This window comes from Panthera tigris, chromosome A1, assembly GCF_018350195.1.
Source record: "Panthera tigris isolate Pti1 chromosome A1, P.tigris_Pti1_mat1.1, whole genome shotgun sequence".
Taxonomy (NCBI): domain Eukaryota; kingdom Metazoa; phylum Chordata; class Mammalia; order Carnivora; family Felidae; genus Panthera; species Panthera tigris.
Window position 1 is genome coordinate 4339254 of NC_056660.1, and position 20148 is coordinate 4359401.

The 20148-nt window shown below is 43.7% G+C and overlaps 1 protein-coding gene across 6 annotated transcripts in view; it reads right to left on the reverse strand.

Annotated features, from left to right (window-relative positions):
* Positions 1–20148, reverse strand: part of LOC102960672 (mitochondrial intermediate peptidase) — a 162892-nt gene that overhangs the window by 118296 nt on the left and 24448 nt on the right. For all 6 annotated transcript variants that reach the window (XR_006216036.1, XR_006216046.1, XM_042982618.1 and 3 more), the window contains exons 8-10: positions 18303–18351; positions 16637–16697; positions 13144–13196 (exon numbers count right to left, since the gene is read on the reverse strand). Coding sequence is in view for 4 of the 6 variants with exons in the window: in XM_042982618.1 (XP_042838552.1) it covers positions 13144–13196; positions 16637–16697; positions 18303–18351 (163 nt within the window). In the remaining 2 variants the exon portion in view is untranslated. The remainder of the gene's footprint in view (positions 1–13143; positions 13197–16636; positions 16698–18302; positions 18352–20148) is intronic.

The window sequence follows — 20148 nt, forward strand, 5'->3', positions numbered from 1 at the left end:
TTATTTATTTTTGAGAGAGAGACAGAGCGTGAGCAGGGGAGGGGCAGAGAGAGAGGGAGACACAGAATCCGAAGCACGCTCCAGGCTCTGAGCAAGCTGTCAGCACAGAGCCCGATGTGAGGCTCAAACCCATGAACCGTGAGATCATGACCTGAGCCGAAGTCAGACACAGATGACTGAGCCACCCAGGCACCCCTGGCAATGGTTTCTTAGATATGAAACTAAAGTCAAAGGCAACAAAGGAAAAAATAGACAAACTGGGCTTCACCAAAATTTTAACAATGTCTACATCAAGAGACACTATCCACAGAGGAAAAAGGCAACGCACAGAATGTGAGAAAATATTTGCAAATATTTGCGAATAAAGCATTAATATCCAGAATATAGAGAACTAAAACTCAACCCAATTCAAAAATGGGCAAAGGACTTGAACCGAAATTTCTCCAAAGACATACAAATGACTCATAAGCACACGAAAAGACACTTCACATCAACATCTGCCTCAACATTTGCAACAAATGCAAATCAAAACTGCAGTGAGAAACTACCTCACACTCATTAAAACAGTTTATGCAAAAAACAAAAAACAAAAACAAAACAAACCAAACCAAAGCCAGAAAACAGTGATGTTGGTGAGGATGTGTTAAAACTGCAACACTTGCACACGGTTGGTGAGAATGTAAAATGGCACAGCCACTGTGGAAGACAGTATGGTTCCTCAAAAAATTAAAAATAAAATTACCATATGATCCAACAATTTCACCTCTTGACATGCAACCAAAAGGAATTGAAAGCAGGGTCTCTAAGAGATATTTGTACATGCATGTTCACAGTATTACTCATAAAAACTAAAACATGGAAGCAATCCAAGTGTCTGTCTAGCACTGAGATAAGTCAAATGTGATGTACACACACACACACACACACACACACACACACACACACACACAGAGAGAGAGAGAGAGAGAGAGAGAGAGGAATATTACTTGGCCTGAAAAAAGAAAAGGATTCTGCAATGTGCTATAACATGGGCTGAACCTGGAGAACTGAAATAAGCCAGTCACAAAAAGACAAACGTTGTCTGATTCCACTTGTATAAGGTACTTAGAGGCATCAAAATCAGAGACAGAAAGGAGGATGGCAGTTGCCAGGGCTGGGGGAAGAGGAGAATGCGGAGTCAGTGTTTAATAGGCACAGGGTTCCCGAGGTACCACACGAAAAGAGTGAGGGGATGGATGGTGTTGTGCAACAGTGTGAACGCACTTAATACCTCTGAACTGTACACGTAAATATGGCCACGGCAGTGAGTTTTCTATTACGTGCATTTTAACTTCATAAAAAAAGGGAAAAGGGAAAAAAGTAAATAAAAGAGAATAAAAGAATCTATACCTGAAAATTAAACCTTGTTAGCTTATAATAAACACGTACATTATCCGATTAGGTTTGTAGAAAAGAAACACAGCAAAGCTAACAACAACACAGGCTGTCAATAACCTGAAAAGACTTCTTGACTTACCCATAAGTGGAATTCAGGTAAAATTCAAGAAGACAATTTAGCTTGGAGAGAAAAATCTCAGTACAGATTATGTTTATATAATACTCTACAGACAACTCCACTTCTGTATAAATTATTATGAATGCTAAAAAGCGCATGGTTTTAATCTGAAATGAGTCAGAAAAAAATGTATTACAAAGTCATAGAAACTCCCTGTTTAAAAAGAAAAATCTCAAATAATATCCCGTGGCTCACTGTGCCCAGCATCCAGGGGGCATAGTAACCATCTCTTGTGTATCCTGATTTTATTCGTGTAGACATGTTTACACGCGTATGAGAGTACACACGTCTACAGGACAACAGGTATACATACAAACACGAAGCACATACACATATAATGCAAACAGACTCACACCGTTCATGCCATTCTGCAATGGACTTGTTTAACAAAAACAGGATGTGAGACACTGTCACTTTCGGTACACAAGGCTCCGTCTGGGTCTCTCTCGGGGGCCATCCCTGACAAGCGTCTGCCGGGCCTCCTCTGGGCCGCCACCGGCTCTGATGTGCGCGGATGGGGAGGCAAGGCCAACGCTGCACCTTTCAAAGGGAGCGTCCTTTCCCTGACGTTGTTTGGAATGGCTCACGCATGCTGATGATACAAGAAGCCAGACTGAACCCTGTTTTCGTCGATTCTGACTTCCCTACGGGAAACACTCCCACGTGACCCTTCCTGCACTGCTTTGCCTCTGCTTCTCCCGAGCGAGTCGGCCTGCTGTTCGTTCATCTCTGCTACGGAAGGTCCTTCGGCGACCAGCCCGGTCACACTGGGCAGGCCTACCTGCGGGACCCATCACAGAAGTGACCTTGTTGCGAAGAGCACGAGATGCTGGAAAAAGGTTCTTGAGGAATTTAATTTTATTTATTTTATTTTAGTTTGAGATTTTAAGTCTTTACACGGGATTCCAAATCATCCTCCAAAACACTGTATTAATTGACATTCCTATCAATTGTGTACAAGAATGGGCAGTGTCCTCCCTCTTGCTAATGTAACTGTTGTGTTCATTTTAATACTTTCTTTGGCTCCGTGGGCAGCATCTTCTTTTTCTTTCTGGTCACTTGGTGTTAACAATCTGTGTTTCCTCCTCTGGTGGTTCTCTCTCTCACTTTTGAGAACACTTAAGCATCGGGCGCCTGAGTGGCTTAGTCGGTTAAGCATCTGACTTCGGCTCAGGTCAAGACCTCCCGGTTGGGGGGTTCGAGCCCCGCGGCGGGCTCTGTGCTGATGGCTCAGAGCCTGGAGCCAGATTTGGGTCCTGTGTCTCCCTCTCTCTCTCTGCCCCTCCCCCACTCACGCTCTGTCTCTGTCTCTCAAAAATAAACAAATGTTAAAAAAAAATTTTTTTAAACACGTAAGCATTTATTTGTTCGTTCATCAACTGGAAATAATACCTACCATCACCCATGATTCCTGCTATCACATCATCCCGTTTCCTATTTCACCCTCCCGATCTGTTCTCTTACTGTATATAGATGTATTGATGGTCTTTTTGTTAATTTTACCAGGTGCCAGAAACAGGGGGTGGAGCTAAAGGCCTTTATTTTGCACCACGTACTGGGTGTCTCTAAGAATGCATGCAGTGTGGGAGTAGCCACGGTTAGCAGCCCGGAGGAGGAGAGACATAAGCAACACTGTGCTGCAGGAACACTGTTCTGGCAGGAATAAACAGGACGGAGTCTAGAATACAAAGATTCATTATGATGAGAGATCAGAGGAGATTCGATACGGCAAGTCAGTCCATTTCCCCCTCGATGTAATCTACAAAACCAAAACTTATCCCTAAGTCACAACGATGATGATGGTGGTGATGATGATGATGGTGATAGCAACTAACTGTCACTGTGTCACTGGACTAATAAGCCCATCAGAGTATATGTACCTCATTTAAGAGCAAAAACAATCCTGCAGGCGATATGATTACCCCCACGTGACATGATTTACATGAAGCCTTACGGGAAGGGAAGTCACCTCCCCGAAGTTCCATGCAGTAAGGAGAAGGGCTGAGGGTTTCTTTCTAACGGGATGACAATGCTATGGGAGTCGAGAGAAAACGGTTCTGGTTGGTACCTTGGTACTGAAGTCCTTTCCCCAAGGACTTGTTACAAGTTCAAGTAGTAAAGGGAGACTGCACGTTCATTCTTAGCCACAGCTCCCAAACCGCCGTGACAGGAAAGGAGCTCCCGATCACAGCCGGGGTGTCGGAGCCCTGAGTGCACTCCTAAAGCTGCCAATTTAGAGGAGAGAAGTAAAAGGGGAAAATGAGAGGGTGATGACAAAGGTAAGAGGGAGTCGGGGGCATGCACTGAAGAGAGAATTTTAGGAAACAGGAAATGGTCAGCAATGTCGCAAACTGCAGAGGCTGTGGGGTTTTGAGGGCTAAAGTGAGTTACTGAACTGTATGACTGGCCGGAGGCCGGGCCCTGGGGAAGACCAGCCGGACGGATTATCAGGGCTAAGACTCAGACTCTGGCCATTAGAAGAGGAAGCATCCAGTGTGGACCACTGCTGGGGGAGGTCTGGCAAGAAAAAACAAGGGCTACAGTCTCTCCAAGGGTCAGGGGAGGGGAGGGCAAATATTTGTTGTTGTTTTTTATTTTTTTTAACGTTTATTTCTTTTTGAGAGAGAGAGATAAGAGACAGAGTGCAAGCAGGGGAAGGACAGAGAGAGAGAGGGAGACACAGAATCCGAAGCAGGCTCCAGACCCTGAGCTGTCAGCACAGAGCCTGATGCGGGGCTCGAACTCACGGACCGCTAGATCATGGCCTGAGCTGAAGTCGGGCGCATCACCGACTGAGCCAGCCAGGCGCCCTGGAAGTATTTGTATTTTAAGATGGGGATATCTTAGCGCCTCAGCAAGCACAGGGAAAGAAGTTAAGAGAAAGAAAGAGATTGAGGATATACAAAAAGTTAGGGTAAGCGATCCCTTTTTCTTCTTTTTATATATAATAACATATAATTACTATTATACCGATCCCTGAGATGCTTTACAATTTTCAGAGCACTTTCGCATCAAGAGTCTCCCACACTCCTTACGTAATTCTGTGAGCCAGCCAGAGCGAGAATTACCGCTTCGTTTTACTTGAGGGAACGGAGGCCCAGAGAGGCTTGTCACGGCACCAGGCGGTCTAGGAGAGAGAGCCCTGAAGTTACAATCCTGGCTCTCTCTCTCCCTGGTGCTGTGCTTCGAGCAAGGCACTTGGCTTCTGGAGGGGTCTCGATTTGCTAACGAGGGAAACGGAGACGACGCTTCCCGGCTCCCCTGACGGCCAGACCAGGCCTGCGAAGACGCTGGCACGGTGCCCACCGCACGGACTACAGCGGCACTGGCGGGAAGGTGGAGGCGGGGCAGCGAGCGCTCACGAGTCACCTACTACGTGCCTGATAACTCCTCGAGGTGGGAAGGGCCTGGCACCGTCGGTTCACAGAGCAGGATCCCCAGGTGAGAAGGGGCATAAGAGCGGTGCTCAAAGGGCCGGGAACAAAGACAGGCCGTGGCTGATTCTGCCCGCCACGGGGGACAGGATGCCACCGTGAGGGTCAGGGAGAAGTTCCAAAAGGAGGTGGCCTCCGGGGCAGGGGTCGAGGGACGAGCTCCCCGGTGAGGGCGAAGGGCATTCCTGGAGAAGGCGGAGCACCAGCCAAGGCTCACGGGTACCGAGGGCCCACGAGCAGAGGCTGCCCACGGCCGACCCGGCCACCTGCCACAGCCGGAGGTCCCGCCACCTGCGTGCTGCCCCCGCCCTCCGTGACTCCCGCAAGCGAGAGGCGATTCCTGCCCGAAGAGCAGCCACGACGGGAAAAGGTCCAGCGAGGTGGGGAGAGACTCGAAAGGCCCGAAGGGACGTCCAGCGGCCACGAGCCGGGCCTGACGCACCGGCCATACGACACACCGGTCCCGGGGCAGCAGGCCGACCCCGCGGGCCCCCGCCTTTTCTGCTCTCGGCTGGCACCTGCCACACGGTGTGAAATGACACCTAGGCCACTGAACCCCTCGAGGACGTGGGGCCAGAGGCCGGCCAAGCCACGGCCTGCGGCCACGGCACTGGGGCGGCCACTTTGCTTCTGAACACCTGTTCAGGGCATCGCCGGGCACAACTTTCCTATCCGCACAGACACTACGTGTCAGAAACGCCTCCTCTACCATCTAGAGACCGCAAAACGGCAGACAGGTACTGCGGGGACATGGAAAACCTACGGCCTCTCAGAGCCACAGCCCAGCGTGCACGGCGTGAAACGGGTGTGCTCTGGGGACTTATTTAGTGTGTTATTGCCATCTGTGTCACCTGTCACTCAGTCATTGCCATCCCTCTCGTCACCTCAAACCCTCTTACGGCTTCACAGGAGAGTTTTACTACTATTTGCTGTCAAGAGGGTCCCACCGGTTTGAATCCGGACACGAGACCTGTCTGCAATCCGCGTACGCTTCTTCCCCAGCCGGAAATCGGAGGAGAATCACCGTTAAGCCACCGTGGCGGCCAAATGAAGCGGAAGAGATGCTCTGCTAGTCGTTCTGGTGAGAAATAGGAGCCCCAGGGGTTTACAAGTTCTCGATTTGCAGAGAATTAGAACATATTATAATCAGCAGGGTACTGGTATAAAATGAAATCTTTCTGATTGGGAGCCCTAGGATTTAGCCATATCTCAAAATCCCCATCAGGAACACTAATTATCACTGAAATAAGTACAGAAGTATTAGAGACTTTCAACTGAAGAATTCTTTGTTGTTGAGGGCTTTTTTTTAAAAAAAAAAAATGTATTTATTTTTGACAGAGAGAGAGAGAGAGAGAGAGAGAGACAGAGCATGAGTAGGGGTGGGCGGAGAGAGGGAGACACAGAATCCGAAGCAGGCTCCAGGCTCTGAGCTGTCAGCACTGAGCCCGATGAGGGGCTCGAACTCATGAACAGTGAGATCACGACCTGAGTCAAAGTTGGATGCTCAACCGACTGAGCCACCCAGGCATCCCTGAGGGCTTTTTTTTTTTTTTTTTTTAAGGAAAAGATCAATGTATCACTGTACTTAGGAAGTACAATCTATGAGTCAGATTTATATTTCAACCTGTGATGCACCTGGGATTATAGAAAGAACTTGGATGTTATTTCTAAACACATCTTGGCATCGAACGTCGTGAAAACACAGAAACACAATTAAGTGCAGCCAGCGGATCCTGGTTGAAACTGCAGGTAAACATAGGCTTCGGTCTTCCCCGGTGCTACTCAGGAGGTTGAGCGAATGTCAGAGAAGCTTTGCACCGCATGGCAAACACTTAGAGAGACTCACCACAGCAGGAACGAGACAGCCGGCCGGAGGGCGCGAGTGGGCGAGGGAGAACGCACACAGGGTAAGAGCAGGGTATGTGACGATGCCATCAGGGCAACTACTGACTTTAGCAAGAGAAAATGAAACAGGGTGTTTCTGGCATCAGGAATGACTGCCTAAGCGTGATTTTAATGCGATGGTTGGATGGTGTTTTAAAATGTTTAGTCCTGAGAGCCATAGGGGAGAGCGACCGTTCCATCCGGTTAAACCAAGGTGAGGCAGTAAAAGGTGTCTGACGCGGAAACCCGTTTACCCTTCAGGCGATTCGAACGTACTGAAAATAAAGAACAGAGAATAAAAACGCTCTGTTTTATAAAGAACCGGCCATTGCCAGTTGTTTCTATCTCGCCTTCTGAGGCTACAGCCAAGAAAACTTCTCCAGCCAAACTTCCTGGTAATCGGAGAACAAGGTTCCTTAATGGTACAGACGGGCTGCTTAGTTCACCGGAGATTGTAGTTAACATAAATCAAAACTGAAGTTCACAAATACGGTACGATTCCATCATCACCCCAGAGAAGTGGGAAAGTAAACGGGCGGGCCTGGCATCCGGGAGAGAGGATGTCCACGTTACAATGCTGTGACTGACTCTGGTGACAGAACCGCCACCTCAGAGGCCGGAGCCACATCTTAGGACAGCCGTGGGACCTCTCTCACGCAGCTTATTTGTTACATTAATACGTAGAATTAGTCATCCCTGAACTGCAACGGTAAGACGAGACGGAACACCCAAAAATGACGGGGGTCCCGTCACATCCAGATGGGAGGAAGCAGCAAAATGACGCTACAAGAAAGCGATCGCATAGACCCAGAAGTCTGGGACATCTGTAAGACAAGCAACCTGGTGTCTGCCACAAGGTAATAATACGAAAGAGATGGGGGGCTGGGCTGGGGCAAGGCGTGTGCTCACCTGCCGCAGAGTCAGAGATTCGGGGGACAGAAAAAACCGATAGGACGTGTAGGTCTTGGGTGGACCCTGGTTCCAACAAGCTGCCTGGGAGAAAACGGACCCAATACTATCAAGGAAACATGAATACAGACTGAGTATCAGGTGGTGCCAGTGAACTGCTGTGAACCTTCCTGGGCAATGACGGTGCTGGAGTGATGGACGAAAATATCTATATTCTTTAGAGGTACACAAGAAACACGTTGAAGTGAAATGACATGAGGTCTAAGGTTTAGTAACAAGGAAGAAAGGATGGGATGGAGGATGGGAGGGAGGGAGGGAGGGAAAGAGAGAAAGAAACAGAAAGAAAAAAGATAAATGAAGCAAATATGGCACAGTTTGGATAGTTACTAAATTTGGGAGATGAAAACATGGGGTTACCTACGTTCTTTTTTTTTTTATGTTTTTTTAATTTTATTTTTGAGAGAGAGAGAGAGAGAGGGAGGGGCTGAGAGAGACACACACAGAATCCGAAGCAGACTCCAGGCTCCGAGCCATCAGCACAGAGCCTGATGCGGGGCTCGAACTCACTGACTGTGAGATCATGACCCGAGCCGAAGTCGGATGCCCAACCGACTGAGCCACCCAGGTGCCCCTACCTACGTTATTCTTTATACTTGTCTTTATTTTGAAAGTTTTCATAATAAATGTTACTGGTTTTCAACACTGTCAGCACCAAGTTCACTGCACATACACTAGCCAATAAACTATACAATTTCACACATCAAACAAATCTTTATTATCTTGAAATACCACAGAGTCATCTGTCTGTGAAAGTTCAGGGTTTCCTGAAGAGTTTAAAACAGAAAACATTCCTATTTCATTATGTGAATGAATGCTCTCGAACTTTTGAGAATACCCCTTAGCAAAGAATAGACAATACTGAATTCCACTTCCCAATAATATCTACAAAATACCACCAAAATTAATGAAGTAATACTCACTGAAACTCACTGTTGGCAGAAGAGAAATAAAGTTGACCAGCATTAAAAACAGACATCAAACACTGCCAGGACACTTGAAACAACTTTAAAATGATTACCTCTAGGGGACAGGGGCAAGGGGGAGTGCTGTGAGCAGGGACGGGTATGACACCAAAATTTCTCAGTGAGTACTTTTTAAAGTTGTTGTGACTTTTTGAACCATACGAATGTACAGCCTGTTCAAAAATCCCATGTAAATTTTAAATAAAATAACTGTATGTATACTTTTCATAATTTAAAGAGTGACTTTTCAGGGTGCCTGGATGACTCAGTGGGTTGTGCGTCTGACTTGGGTTCAGGTCATGATCTCGTGGTTCATGGGTTCGAGACTCGTGTCGGGCTCTGTGCTGACAGCTCGGAGCCTGGAGCCTGCTTCGGATTCTGTGTCTCTCCCTCTCTCTCTGCTCCTTTCCCGCTTACCCTCTGTCTCCCTCTGCCTCATAAATAAATGTTTTAAAAAGTTTTGTAAAGAATGACTTTTCCTGTGCCATGAAGACTCCAACACTAAAACTTGAAAAAGAAAATTAAGATTTTTCTGTGCTCTTTAAGATTTCCATCGGTCACTCATGCCTCTATTTCCCAGGACCAACCCTGGGTGGTTTGAAAACACGTTAATTTCTCACCTCACTTGTAATAGGTTCTTTCTTTAGGCGAACATTTAAGAAACTTGAAAGGAATCTGAACATAAAAGCAAAAAAAGAAAGGTCCCAGGGGTTAACTTGAAGAAAAACTCAAACCAAGGAAAGCCTTCTATTTTTTGTTTCGTGTCAAACCACACATTTATTTAAGTCTTTACTTGAAAGCAGAGGAATTTAACAAGGATTTAGCAGTCCTCACGTCATTCCGTCCTTCCAACCTCCAATCCAAACTGTTCTGTTTTCGCTTTCTTTTCTCATCCATTACCTGTGCCTCTCAGCCTACTCTTGTCAATCAAGATTACTGAAATCTCAAGCCAAAACTCAATCATTTGCCTTTTAAGCTACTGAAAATCGATGTTTAAACCCCCCGATTCTTACGATCCCCTCTGAAGCATTTCGGCATCCCTTTTCTTGGTTCTTTGAAAGGAGTTAAGAGCCCAAGACATGACCTAGTATGGACACTTGAAGTAAATTCAGTAAAGCCCCTGGTGGATACCAGGTAGGTTATACTGTGTTCCTGGAAGAGCTGGCGATTTCTTAACTCTAAGAACCAATAAGCCTGGTGGAAACTTCTGTCAACAAATGAGCGCTATGAAGACCTCCCAGAGGGTTACCCGCTTCCAACAAATCTGGTAGATGAAAAAAGCCATTCACGAATATACGGTATGATAGTCTCTTTACGACTGGATTGCTTTTAATAAGGATTTCCGAGTACTGCTTTGGACACAGTCTTGAACAGTGGCTATTCGCCAATAATGCATTTGTCGAGAGCCCAGAGTGTTTATTTCACACGTAACCGCAAATGGAAAAAATAAGACAAACTTTGTTCTTAAGAGCGTTAAGGTATGGTTGACAAGACATGTTGAACACAGGGGACCAAAGGAACACGTCGTTAAAGGTCAAGGGTGCCGCGTGGAGGCTGGGAAGTATGGTGGTGACGGGAAGCACAGAGGCTGTGGCAGACCCGGAGGTGTCGTGGACTCTTGGCGAAATTTCACAAGTGAGACAGCAAAGGAAGGCAAAGGGAACACTGTTAGCTGCCAGACACAGGCTCTGTCTGAGACACAAAGGGATCTAAGTGCCAGACGCAGGGTTTCGGCTGGCTGAGGAAAACTGTAAAGGAAGAGGAATGGGTGGGAAAGACCAGAAGGGCAGGCCATACCCAGCAAATAACCGTGGGTGTGCACGTATTCATTGTTAAAGAAAAGCAGGCTGTGACCAGACGGATCCTAGAGGCCATGAATGACGGCTGCAATTCTATTTTGAAGGCAGTAGCCTTCAAGAGGCTGTGGCCTTCAAGAGGAAAGCGACCCGAGGTGAGCTGCCCTGCCCGCCAGACACAGGGTTTCCTCCTCCTTGGACAGAGTGATGCTCTGGGAAGCAGAGGCGAGGTGTGCTTCCCTGTCCCTGTGTCCCTTCTCTATCCTTAAAAGCTTGTCTGATGAGCATTTTACAACTAATTCGACATACTCATTACACTTGAGACGAGTGTTTTCTTAAAGGAGACTTCGGAGGGAAGGGACCACTCCTTCGAAAGATTTTAAAGAACACGTAAAAAGCATCTCTTAGAGCAGATCATCCTCTAGAAGAGTGTCCCCAGAAGGCCAATTCCATATAATCATGTTATTTTAGTACTCATAATAGCAACATTATCTCATTTCATCCTGACCTACAAAGTAGGGACTGTCATAACCCCCATTTTATAGATAACCTTGCTGAGAGGCTTAGAGAGGACAAGGAACTTTCTTTCCAAAGCTCATGGATATCTCATTAGCGGTGGAGCCAGGACTCACACAGGCCTCCCAGACTTCAGGGAACATACTCCAGACCACACTGCCATGCTGCCTGGGGTGTTGCCACTCAACAATTGCCCCGCGTGGACGGTAACCCCCGTCTCTGTGGCCAGTCCAGAGGACAGAGAACTCCCAATCTATCTGCGGGCTCAGAGATCCCTAAGGACTGACTCTAGAGTCAGTCAGCAACACAAAGACTTCGCGATATTGTACTTTCGGTAAAAACGGAGAAGAGAAAGTCACCACCTTTTATTCAGTATCTTTTATTTAAGATTACTATCAAACTTCTCAGGGATCTCCTACTCCTAATTAATGCTTATACTTTATAATTGATGATGTCTTTCCAAGTCTTCAAATATTCACAAGTAATTTCCACAGAACCACCACCTGGGCATCCTACACTTATAGAGTAAAGCTAAATAACAAATAAAAATCACAGAGCAAAACTCGGGAAGAAACAAACACATCTAATTTACATCACTTTCCACGAACAAAAAATTTTAAAAACCTTATATAGATATGGAAAGCATTAATAAAAAAAATTAGTGTTCTCTTACAAATAACCAAACCAAATCTCTCTTTGAAAAAGTTTTAGAAGAGAAATGATATGTTTTCTGTAACGATAAGGAGCAAGGTCTGAAGTTCCACAGCCATAAGACGCACCTGTGAAATGACTACATTAAGCTATAACATATTCTGGGCACTCACTGTGTATCATAATCAAATGATTACAGATTTTGAATGACAGCTTATGTGCTTCCACAGAGAAGGAGGCCTGTGCTGAGTCTGAAATATATGTATAAAAAACAGTAGCTGACGAAGTATTAGGAGACAATCTGCTTTGTAAGTAAGACTTGAATAATGCAGAGGAACAGAAAGACTTTAGAGCTGAATACCAAACTTAAGTATATTATTATCATGATGTATGCCAACATGCTTTAATGGAGAAAAAGGCACAAAACTTATTTTCGTCCACTACCTAAATCAATCTTAACTCTCGTGGTTAAAGCCGAGCAGCTCAAGAAGGAGCTGTAAGAGAAAAATGTTAAAAATCCGTTGAAGGGTAGGATTTGGAGGTTTTCAAAAATTCCTAATGCATATATAAAGTTGCTTGGGACATAAACATTTCTAAACGTGCTCACTTTGTTTTTTGGGTTTTCTCGTTTTGTTTTTAGATGTGTTCACTTTGAACAGCCCTCCATATTTCTTGGGTTTACATGCAAATATAAAAATGACAGAAATAGGGTGTATTTAGGGGGAAAACAAACATACCCACTAGTTTGCCATTATATAATCAAAGAGGAGACTACGGAACTGGAGGAGGACTTAAATCAAGTTAACGGTCCTAAATCTTAATTTCACATGTATCCTTCCAGATGTGCCAATGATATGTTGACAATATGTTCAAATAAAAATGAGGAAACATAAGAAAACCGTATGTCACCATCCCCAGTACCACTCTCTTCCTTCCTTAGTTCAACATATATTTGCCGAGCACCCATCCCGGGCCAGAAACGAGCGACAACCAAACTTCCAGCCCCCGAAACACTCCATCTAGTAAGAAAACCTGGAAGCTACTCCCAGGAAGCCAGATTCTAGACACCACACAGAGATATTTAAAAGTTTTAAACCAGGAAGTGACCCGAGCCATACAAGTATAGGCTTTGGGGGAGGGGTAGACAATACTAAGGCTGAGAGCACAGGTGTTAAACCAGACGAAGAATGTGTGGGCAAATGTTGGCAAAGGCCAGGGCAGGGCGCGGACTTGAGCGTGCACGGGCTTCTAATGCGGGCAACTGAGTGAGATTACTCACGTTGCACGATTACTGTACAAAGTGCTCGATAAACAGTTTCTTTCTTCCTTCTCATTTATAAGGGTTTCTCAGAACAAAACAAAACAAAACAACTCACCTCTCTGCACGAATCACACCGCTGTAGTAGGGGGGATCCCAAGGCATTAATTCCTATAATGGAAAAATCCATTGCTATGAAAATTATTGACTACTTCGCAATTTTTACCAAGAATTTAGCCAGCTTATAAGATGTAAACCATTATATCAGGTAAGTTTTTTAAAGACCCTAAAAATGCCCACCTCTTCATTTTGACTTCCCTATAATCAATGAGTACAAAGGCATAAACAAAACAATGTCCCAGAATTTGGGGGGAAAGTAAATAATGTACAATGTCAACTTATAAAAGTCAACATTAATAGATTAAATTAGCCATGTTGAAATTTTTCCCAACATGTAACCCACGTATTTATCCATAAAACATACTGCAGGTAAGATTAGGGCTCTAAAGGTAAGATTAGAGTTCTTTCTAAATCTAAGCAGGAAGCTTAGGGTGGATCCCCAAAATGAAAGCAACAATTTCAAGTGTAACGAAGGGAGAATTAACTCTAATCGTGGCAAAGAAAATATGCCATAAAGAAGCATTGTCCTAATAGTTGGTTTTGACAACTGGTACAGAATACTGACGGGGAAAAAAGCCCGAATCCCTGGAAGATCATCCTCCCCACAAACTGTCCAGGTGACAGGAGTGACTAACAGCCCAGGCTGTGAAGTCAGATTGCCTAGGCTCAAGTGTTCAATCCATATTACTGCACAATGTTGGAACAGTCATTTCTTAAATGTTTATTTTTGAGAGAGAGAGAGAGAGAGAGAGACAGCGCGCAAGCAGGGGAGGGGCAGAGAGAAACAGGGAGACACAGAATCCAAAGCAGGCTCCAGGCTCCGAGCTGTCAGCCCAGAGCCCGACGCGGGGCCCGAACCCACGAACTGCGAGATCATGACCTGAGCCGAAGTCGGACACTCAACCAACTGAGCCACCCAAGGCGCCCCTGGAAGAGTTATTTCTGCTCGCCAATGCTTTCCCATCTCCCTTCTACATGACCTGATTGCACCGCCCTGAACCCTGAGCCCACCTCCTGCGACTCTTGCCCTCCCTCACTGCACTGGTCTCCTCGTCGTTTTCCAAGCACAACGGGCAGCTGCTCTCTCTGCTGAAAAGGCTCTGCCCTACGTGACGTGTGCGGGGTACTGCCTCGTTTCTCCCAAGGCTCTGCTCAAGTGTCTTTTACACGAGAAGTCTTCCCGGAGTCAGCTAAGCATCTGACTCTTGATTTCAGCTAAGGTCATGATCCTGTGATTCGTGATTTCAAGCTCTGCGCTGACGGTGTGGAATCTACTTGAGATTTCCCCCACCCTCTCTCTTCCCCACCCTCCTCACTGTCTCTCTCTCTCTCTCGAAAGTAAATAAACATTAAAAAAAGAAATAGGAGGGGTGTCTGGGTGGCTCAGTCGGTGCTGACAGCTCAGAGCCTGGAGCCTGTTTCAGATTCTCTCTCTCTCTCTTTCTCTCTCTCTCTCTCTCTGCTTCTCCCTGGCTCTCACTGTCTCTCTCTCAAAAATAAATAAACATTCAAAAAAAAAAAAAAAAAAAACAGGAATAGGAAGGTGAATCTGAGAATTACAGAAAACCACAGAAAAATCTTAAACAAGAGAGTGACGAGGTCAGATCTGCTTTTTGGCAAAATCCCTCTAATGGCAAGTCATTCATTCATTCATTCATTCATTCATATTTCAAATAAGTGTTGAGTACCTACCCTATGTCTAACACTTAGCACATTGCTAAGCAGTCCAAATCAGGAGCCAGAACCAAAGGCTAGAAAAGTAGTTCAGCAACTACAACTATGGTCTGGGTGAGAAGTAAGAATGACCTCAACCAGAACTGTGGCAATGGGCGTGGAGAGGAGAGAACAGAGTTCTCTGGAAGGTAGAATCCACACGATTTGGTAAATGGTTATATGTGGGCAGAGAAGGGAAAGAGATAAATAACCCGAAGGGCTTGTTGGAACAGGACTGTAGGGCTGGAGATACAGCACGTCTCATGTGGGACTGGAGAGTTTGTATTTTTAACAAGTTGCAGATGCTGCTGCTGCTTCTGGTCCAGGGAACACACTTTGAGAACTACCGGCCTGGAGCAAATCCAGGTTCTGGCCAGGGTTGCAGGGTGAAGCGTGGTACCGTTCACGACGAGATCAGGCATTTCACAAATATCTAGAGAGTCACCTGTATACCAAATGTCTAGAGAGGATAGTTTCATATTAGCTTATAATAAAGGAGCTTCTGGCAACGTATTTTATCTTTTCTATTTCTATATTCACCAACATAAATTCTGGCCTATACCTAGCTTCCTAAGTGGATCTACCTACCAAGCCAAAGTTGCAGATGACTGACCCTAGTTACTTTGCTACACAGCTCCTACCATAAATTAACAAACTGACATGCTACTCTTGAAATTGGTGAATTTGCTAGGATTAATCTATTTCTTAGTGGCTGTATCTGAGAAACTGGAAAATAGTTTCTAAATCTGCAAGGCTCATTTCCCCTAGATGTTCTCTAGGACTTTGGCTCTAGCGGCCAGCACCAAAATCAAGAACTGCCAACGACAGGACCAATAAGAGAATAAGGCAGACAACCAGTAACCCAGTGAACGCCCTTGAACCAAATGAGAGCGAGGGTCCTAACACCTGGAATCCCATCACTTTTGGGGGCACACCATCACTTGGGCATCCTTCTGGACATAAAGACACTTAAGTCTGTACTATAAGATCATGCAATCGTTTAATCTTATGATTGAAAACACCACCTAAGTGTTTTAAGATGGGGTATCCTTTGAAGTCCACATCGATCTATTTAATTGAGCTCCATAAGTTAGCAAATAAAAAAGTAAACTGTAATGTTAACACTGATGGTTAAATTGCCACCTGCCAGATCAGTCCTCCACCGAGCTTCCTGAAAGCCTGCTTCAAACTGAGAAGCCCACTTTCCATAGAATAGAAGCAGCCTTCACACGAGTATATATGAATATACATAGTTAATATACGTTTATAGGTGTGTGTACATGTATGAGTGTGTGTGTGTCTGTGTGTGTGTGTGTGTGTGTGTGTGTCTTATATCAGCTAACCAACAAAAATACTGGATTGCCGAGAAATGTCAGATTCGGACGTATGGATCAAGTATTTCAATACTTTATTCACTAAACCCAAGAATCAGAACCAAGTCCAGGGATAACAAACAAGACTATACGTACCTTCAGCATATAACAAGAAAGTTCTAGAGTCAAAAGATAAGGACCCCAGCTGATAGATTGTTTACATTATAATAAAAATATTCCGCGGTGCCTGGGTTGATCAGTCAGTTAAGCGTCCGACTGGACCTTAGGTCATGATCTCACGGTTCGTGAGTTTGAGCCCCGCATCAGGTTCCGTGCTGACAGCTCGGAGCCTGGAGCCTGCTTCGGATTCTGTGTCTCCCTCTCTGCCCCTTCCCCGCTCATGCTCTCTCTCTCTCTCTTTCAAAAAATAAACATAAAAAAAAAATATATAAAAGTGTCACTTACAGAATTTTGAGGATTTAGTTTCATTTTCATCCCTCGTATCATCTCAAAGTCTCTTATAGTTCTGTAAAACAAGTTTATTAGGACAAAATTTTAATAATTACATTAATAATTTTGTTTATGTACCTTTCCGATATTCATGATAAAACCAGAAGTCATTTGTAGTGCAAATGTAAGCCAGTATTAATCCACATTTTACCTGTGTTAAAAGGGATGTCAATATATCATTAGTAAAGTACTGCCATTTCTACCTTAAAAACATCCTAGCAGACAGATAAAGGTTTTGATAGTATTAAAGCCTGGGAAAATGAGCAATGTTACACAAACATGCAAAGTATTCACCAGAAAACTTAAAATAACTGCTTTTTGCTACACATTAAGAAGGTAAGAGACTAACAAATAACTTTCTACAAGAAAAAACATGAACAGAGATTATATTTAAGATTTCCATTCATATTTTTTCCCCAAAGAAAACTCTAGCTGGGCAATAATCAAATATGTGCTTAAAATTATAAAATATGAAGTTTCTGTTAGAATTAACACCTATATATATATCCATAAAAATCTGAAGATATGTTTGCTCAAAATACAATCTATAGCTACAGAGAAGGGAAGAAAGAATACTAACACTTTCCTAATAAAGCAGAGTATATTCTCAACTAACCACATAATTAATACTTCCTTTTCATTCTATCAAAGCCACAGTGATTCACTAGATTAAAAGAAAATTTTAGAATTTAAAATATAATCCGAATTAGAGAGGACTGGGTGCTAAGGAGTGAATTTATAGTAACAGAAAATGGAAATCTGAGATAAATTCAACGTGTTGGTGGTCAAAAGGCAAAGGAAATTCCAGGCAGCATAATAAGGCAGCCGTGACATGCCTCCTTCTGGAACCGTCGGTCTCTGAAGGCTGCCGGAGTGTGGCCTCTCAACAAAGCACGAGAGAAGCACCGGCAAAGGACAAGTGACACGATCAAGAATGGAAGGCAGGGCCACAACAAAGGAACTCAAATGGGGAGGCAGATCATTCTTAAGATCGAAAACACAGCTCAATCTACCACATCCATGAGCCATGTACATTTAGGCCAAAAGAAGAGAAACACGACTTTATGAGCTTGTAACATTGGTGGCAGGAGTCGAAAATATATAGTCCCAAAAAGGTTTGGAAAACATTTTTTAATTACACATCAATGATGGGTTCCTAAGACAATGAACTGGTTAATCAGAGGGGACAGCCTAAGTTTTCAAGACTGTCACCTTGGGAAGACAGCTATGTGCTTTCAAAGTATTCCTCATCGTTAATCCAATCTCCTGACTCGGCCATAGATCTGACTCGATATTCCCACACTTACATTCTTAATAGGTCACCTTCAAATTTTTTATAAATTTATATAAAGGCACCTGGGTGGCTCAGTCAGTTAAGCGTCCGACTTTGGCGCAGGTCATGACCTCACAGTTCATGGGTTCGAGCCCCACATCGGGCTCTCTGCTGACAGCTCAGAGCCTGGAGCCTGCTTCAGATTCTGTCTGTGTCTCTCTCTCTCTGCCCCTCTCCTGCGTACGCCCTGTCTCTCTCTGTCTCTCAAAAATGAATAAAATGAATTTTAAAAAAATGAAAAAGAAGAAAAACCTACATGATACACATCTGAATAGTACAAAAACTAACCTTTCAGAAAGTTTGTCTGATAGCTTCTCAAGGAACTGCATGACCGTCTCTAAAATGAAATCCAAAAGAAAATGTCTTTAATTACATAAAATATAATGAACATACCTGTTAAAATTAGAATGTAATAGTCATAATCTATACACTGTAATGCCCTTAAAGAGATCATTTTCAAATGCCCTCAAAGAGATATGTCGGGGTTGCTAACATATCCTAGGCATAAGTATTTCCAAATAATGATGATCAGTTTATCAGAAAACAAATTTAACGAACATAGTAGTAATCCAAACCCTTCGATTATACCCCAGAGGAAGGAGTGAAGGGGGAGGTTAAAAAAAAAAAAAAAAATCCAAATTTTCAATGTGTTTCTATCTACTCATATGTGGAAGAGAAAAAATACGTTTCTTAGACCTGCTTAATTTTGCCCGAGTTTCAAAAAAATAGCCAGACTCTGATTTGTTCATAAAAATCAGTGTAATTTTGAAGCGTGAGTCACTGAAAATTAGATTTTAAAAATCAATGTTTTTCCGGAGAGCTATATTTCTTTTTTATATATAGCTGCAGAATAATCTATTCAGGATCAACACCAAAAGAAAATAAACAAAATTAGAACCTTAGAAATTTAAGCTCCACTAGGATTTTTTTTTTTAATCACTTAAAGACTTCAGCCATAGTCATTATATACTACAAACTCATAAAGGCAATATGGTACAACTATCATTATTTCCCATGACGGGGAATTTTTCATGTGTACTTTTGAATTTGCCACTTTCCGCCACTGATTTATGTGTAGAGTTTTCACATGCGTTTTAGAGTTTGCCACAAACACTGTTTTTATATTTTCCAGATGATCTTGTATATGGTTTTAAGTTTCTCGCCGTCTCCAATTTATCTCCTTTCTGAGTAAAATAAAAGCCTGAGAAAAGAACGGAGGTTAACCTAAACCAAGAAGCTCTGGGGTTTCTTGCCACTACTGATATTTAACAGGCCTTGTAACAGTAATCTTGGAAACACTGCCCATGTGCCATATTAAATGGTATTAGGTCTTTTAGGAAAAAAACATTATTTCATTAAAAATGAAAGCTTATTTTAGGATATCATACCAGCTGCCATAGAGAAGTATGTTCAAGTAAGTCTGTGCATGCTTTTATTTCTAAGTGAGATTTTTACTCACTTTCACCCATTTTTGTTTTTCTAGCTATCTTACATGTGAAAGATCTACCTCAATCTACCCGGAAAACTGTCATATTAAAAAGAATGAGGGGCACCTGGGGGGCTCGGATAAGCATCTGACTTCAGCTCAGGTCATGGTCTCACGGTTCGTGGGTTCGAGCCCCGTGTCAGGCTCTGTGCTGACAGCTCAGAGCCTGCAGCCTGCTTTGGATTCTATGTCTCCCTCTCTCTCTGCCCCTACCCCACTCATGCTCTGTCTCTCTCTGTCTCAAAAATAAATAAACATTAAGAAATAAAAACAATAAAAATAGGATAGGATAGGATAGGATAGGATAGGATAGGATAGGATAAAATAAAATAAAATAAAATAAAATAAAATAAAATAAAATAAAATAAAATAAAATAAAATAAAATAAAAGGTTTGAAAGCCCCTGAAAACAAATAAATGCCTCACTGGAAAATTATTTCCTAATTCGCCTGCCATATGAGTGCCCACCTTAACCTTGGTTTATACCCCTTCCCACCTCCTTCTCTCTGCTGAAAGTTCACCATTTCTTCACCACCGATTTCCAGTTTCACCTCCCTCATAAAACCCTCAGCAACTACATAGCATCTGACAAACTTCCCGAACTCCTAAAATCCTCTAGCATTGTTTTGTCTATACTTGCCACTCGTT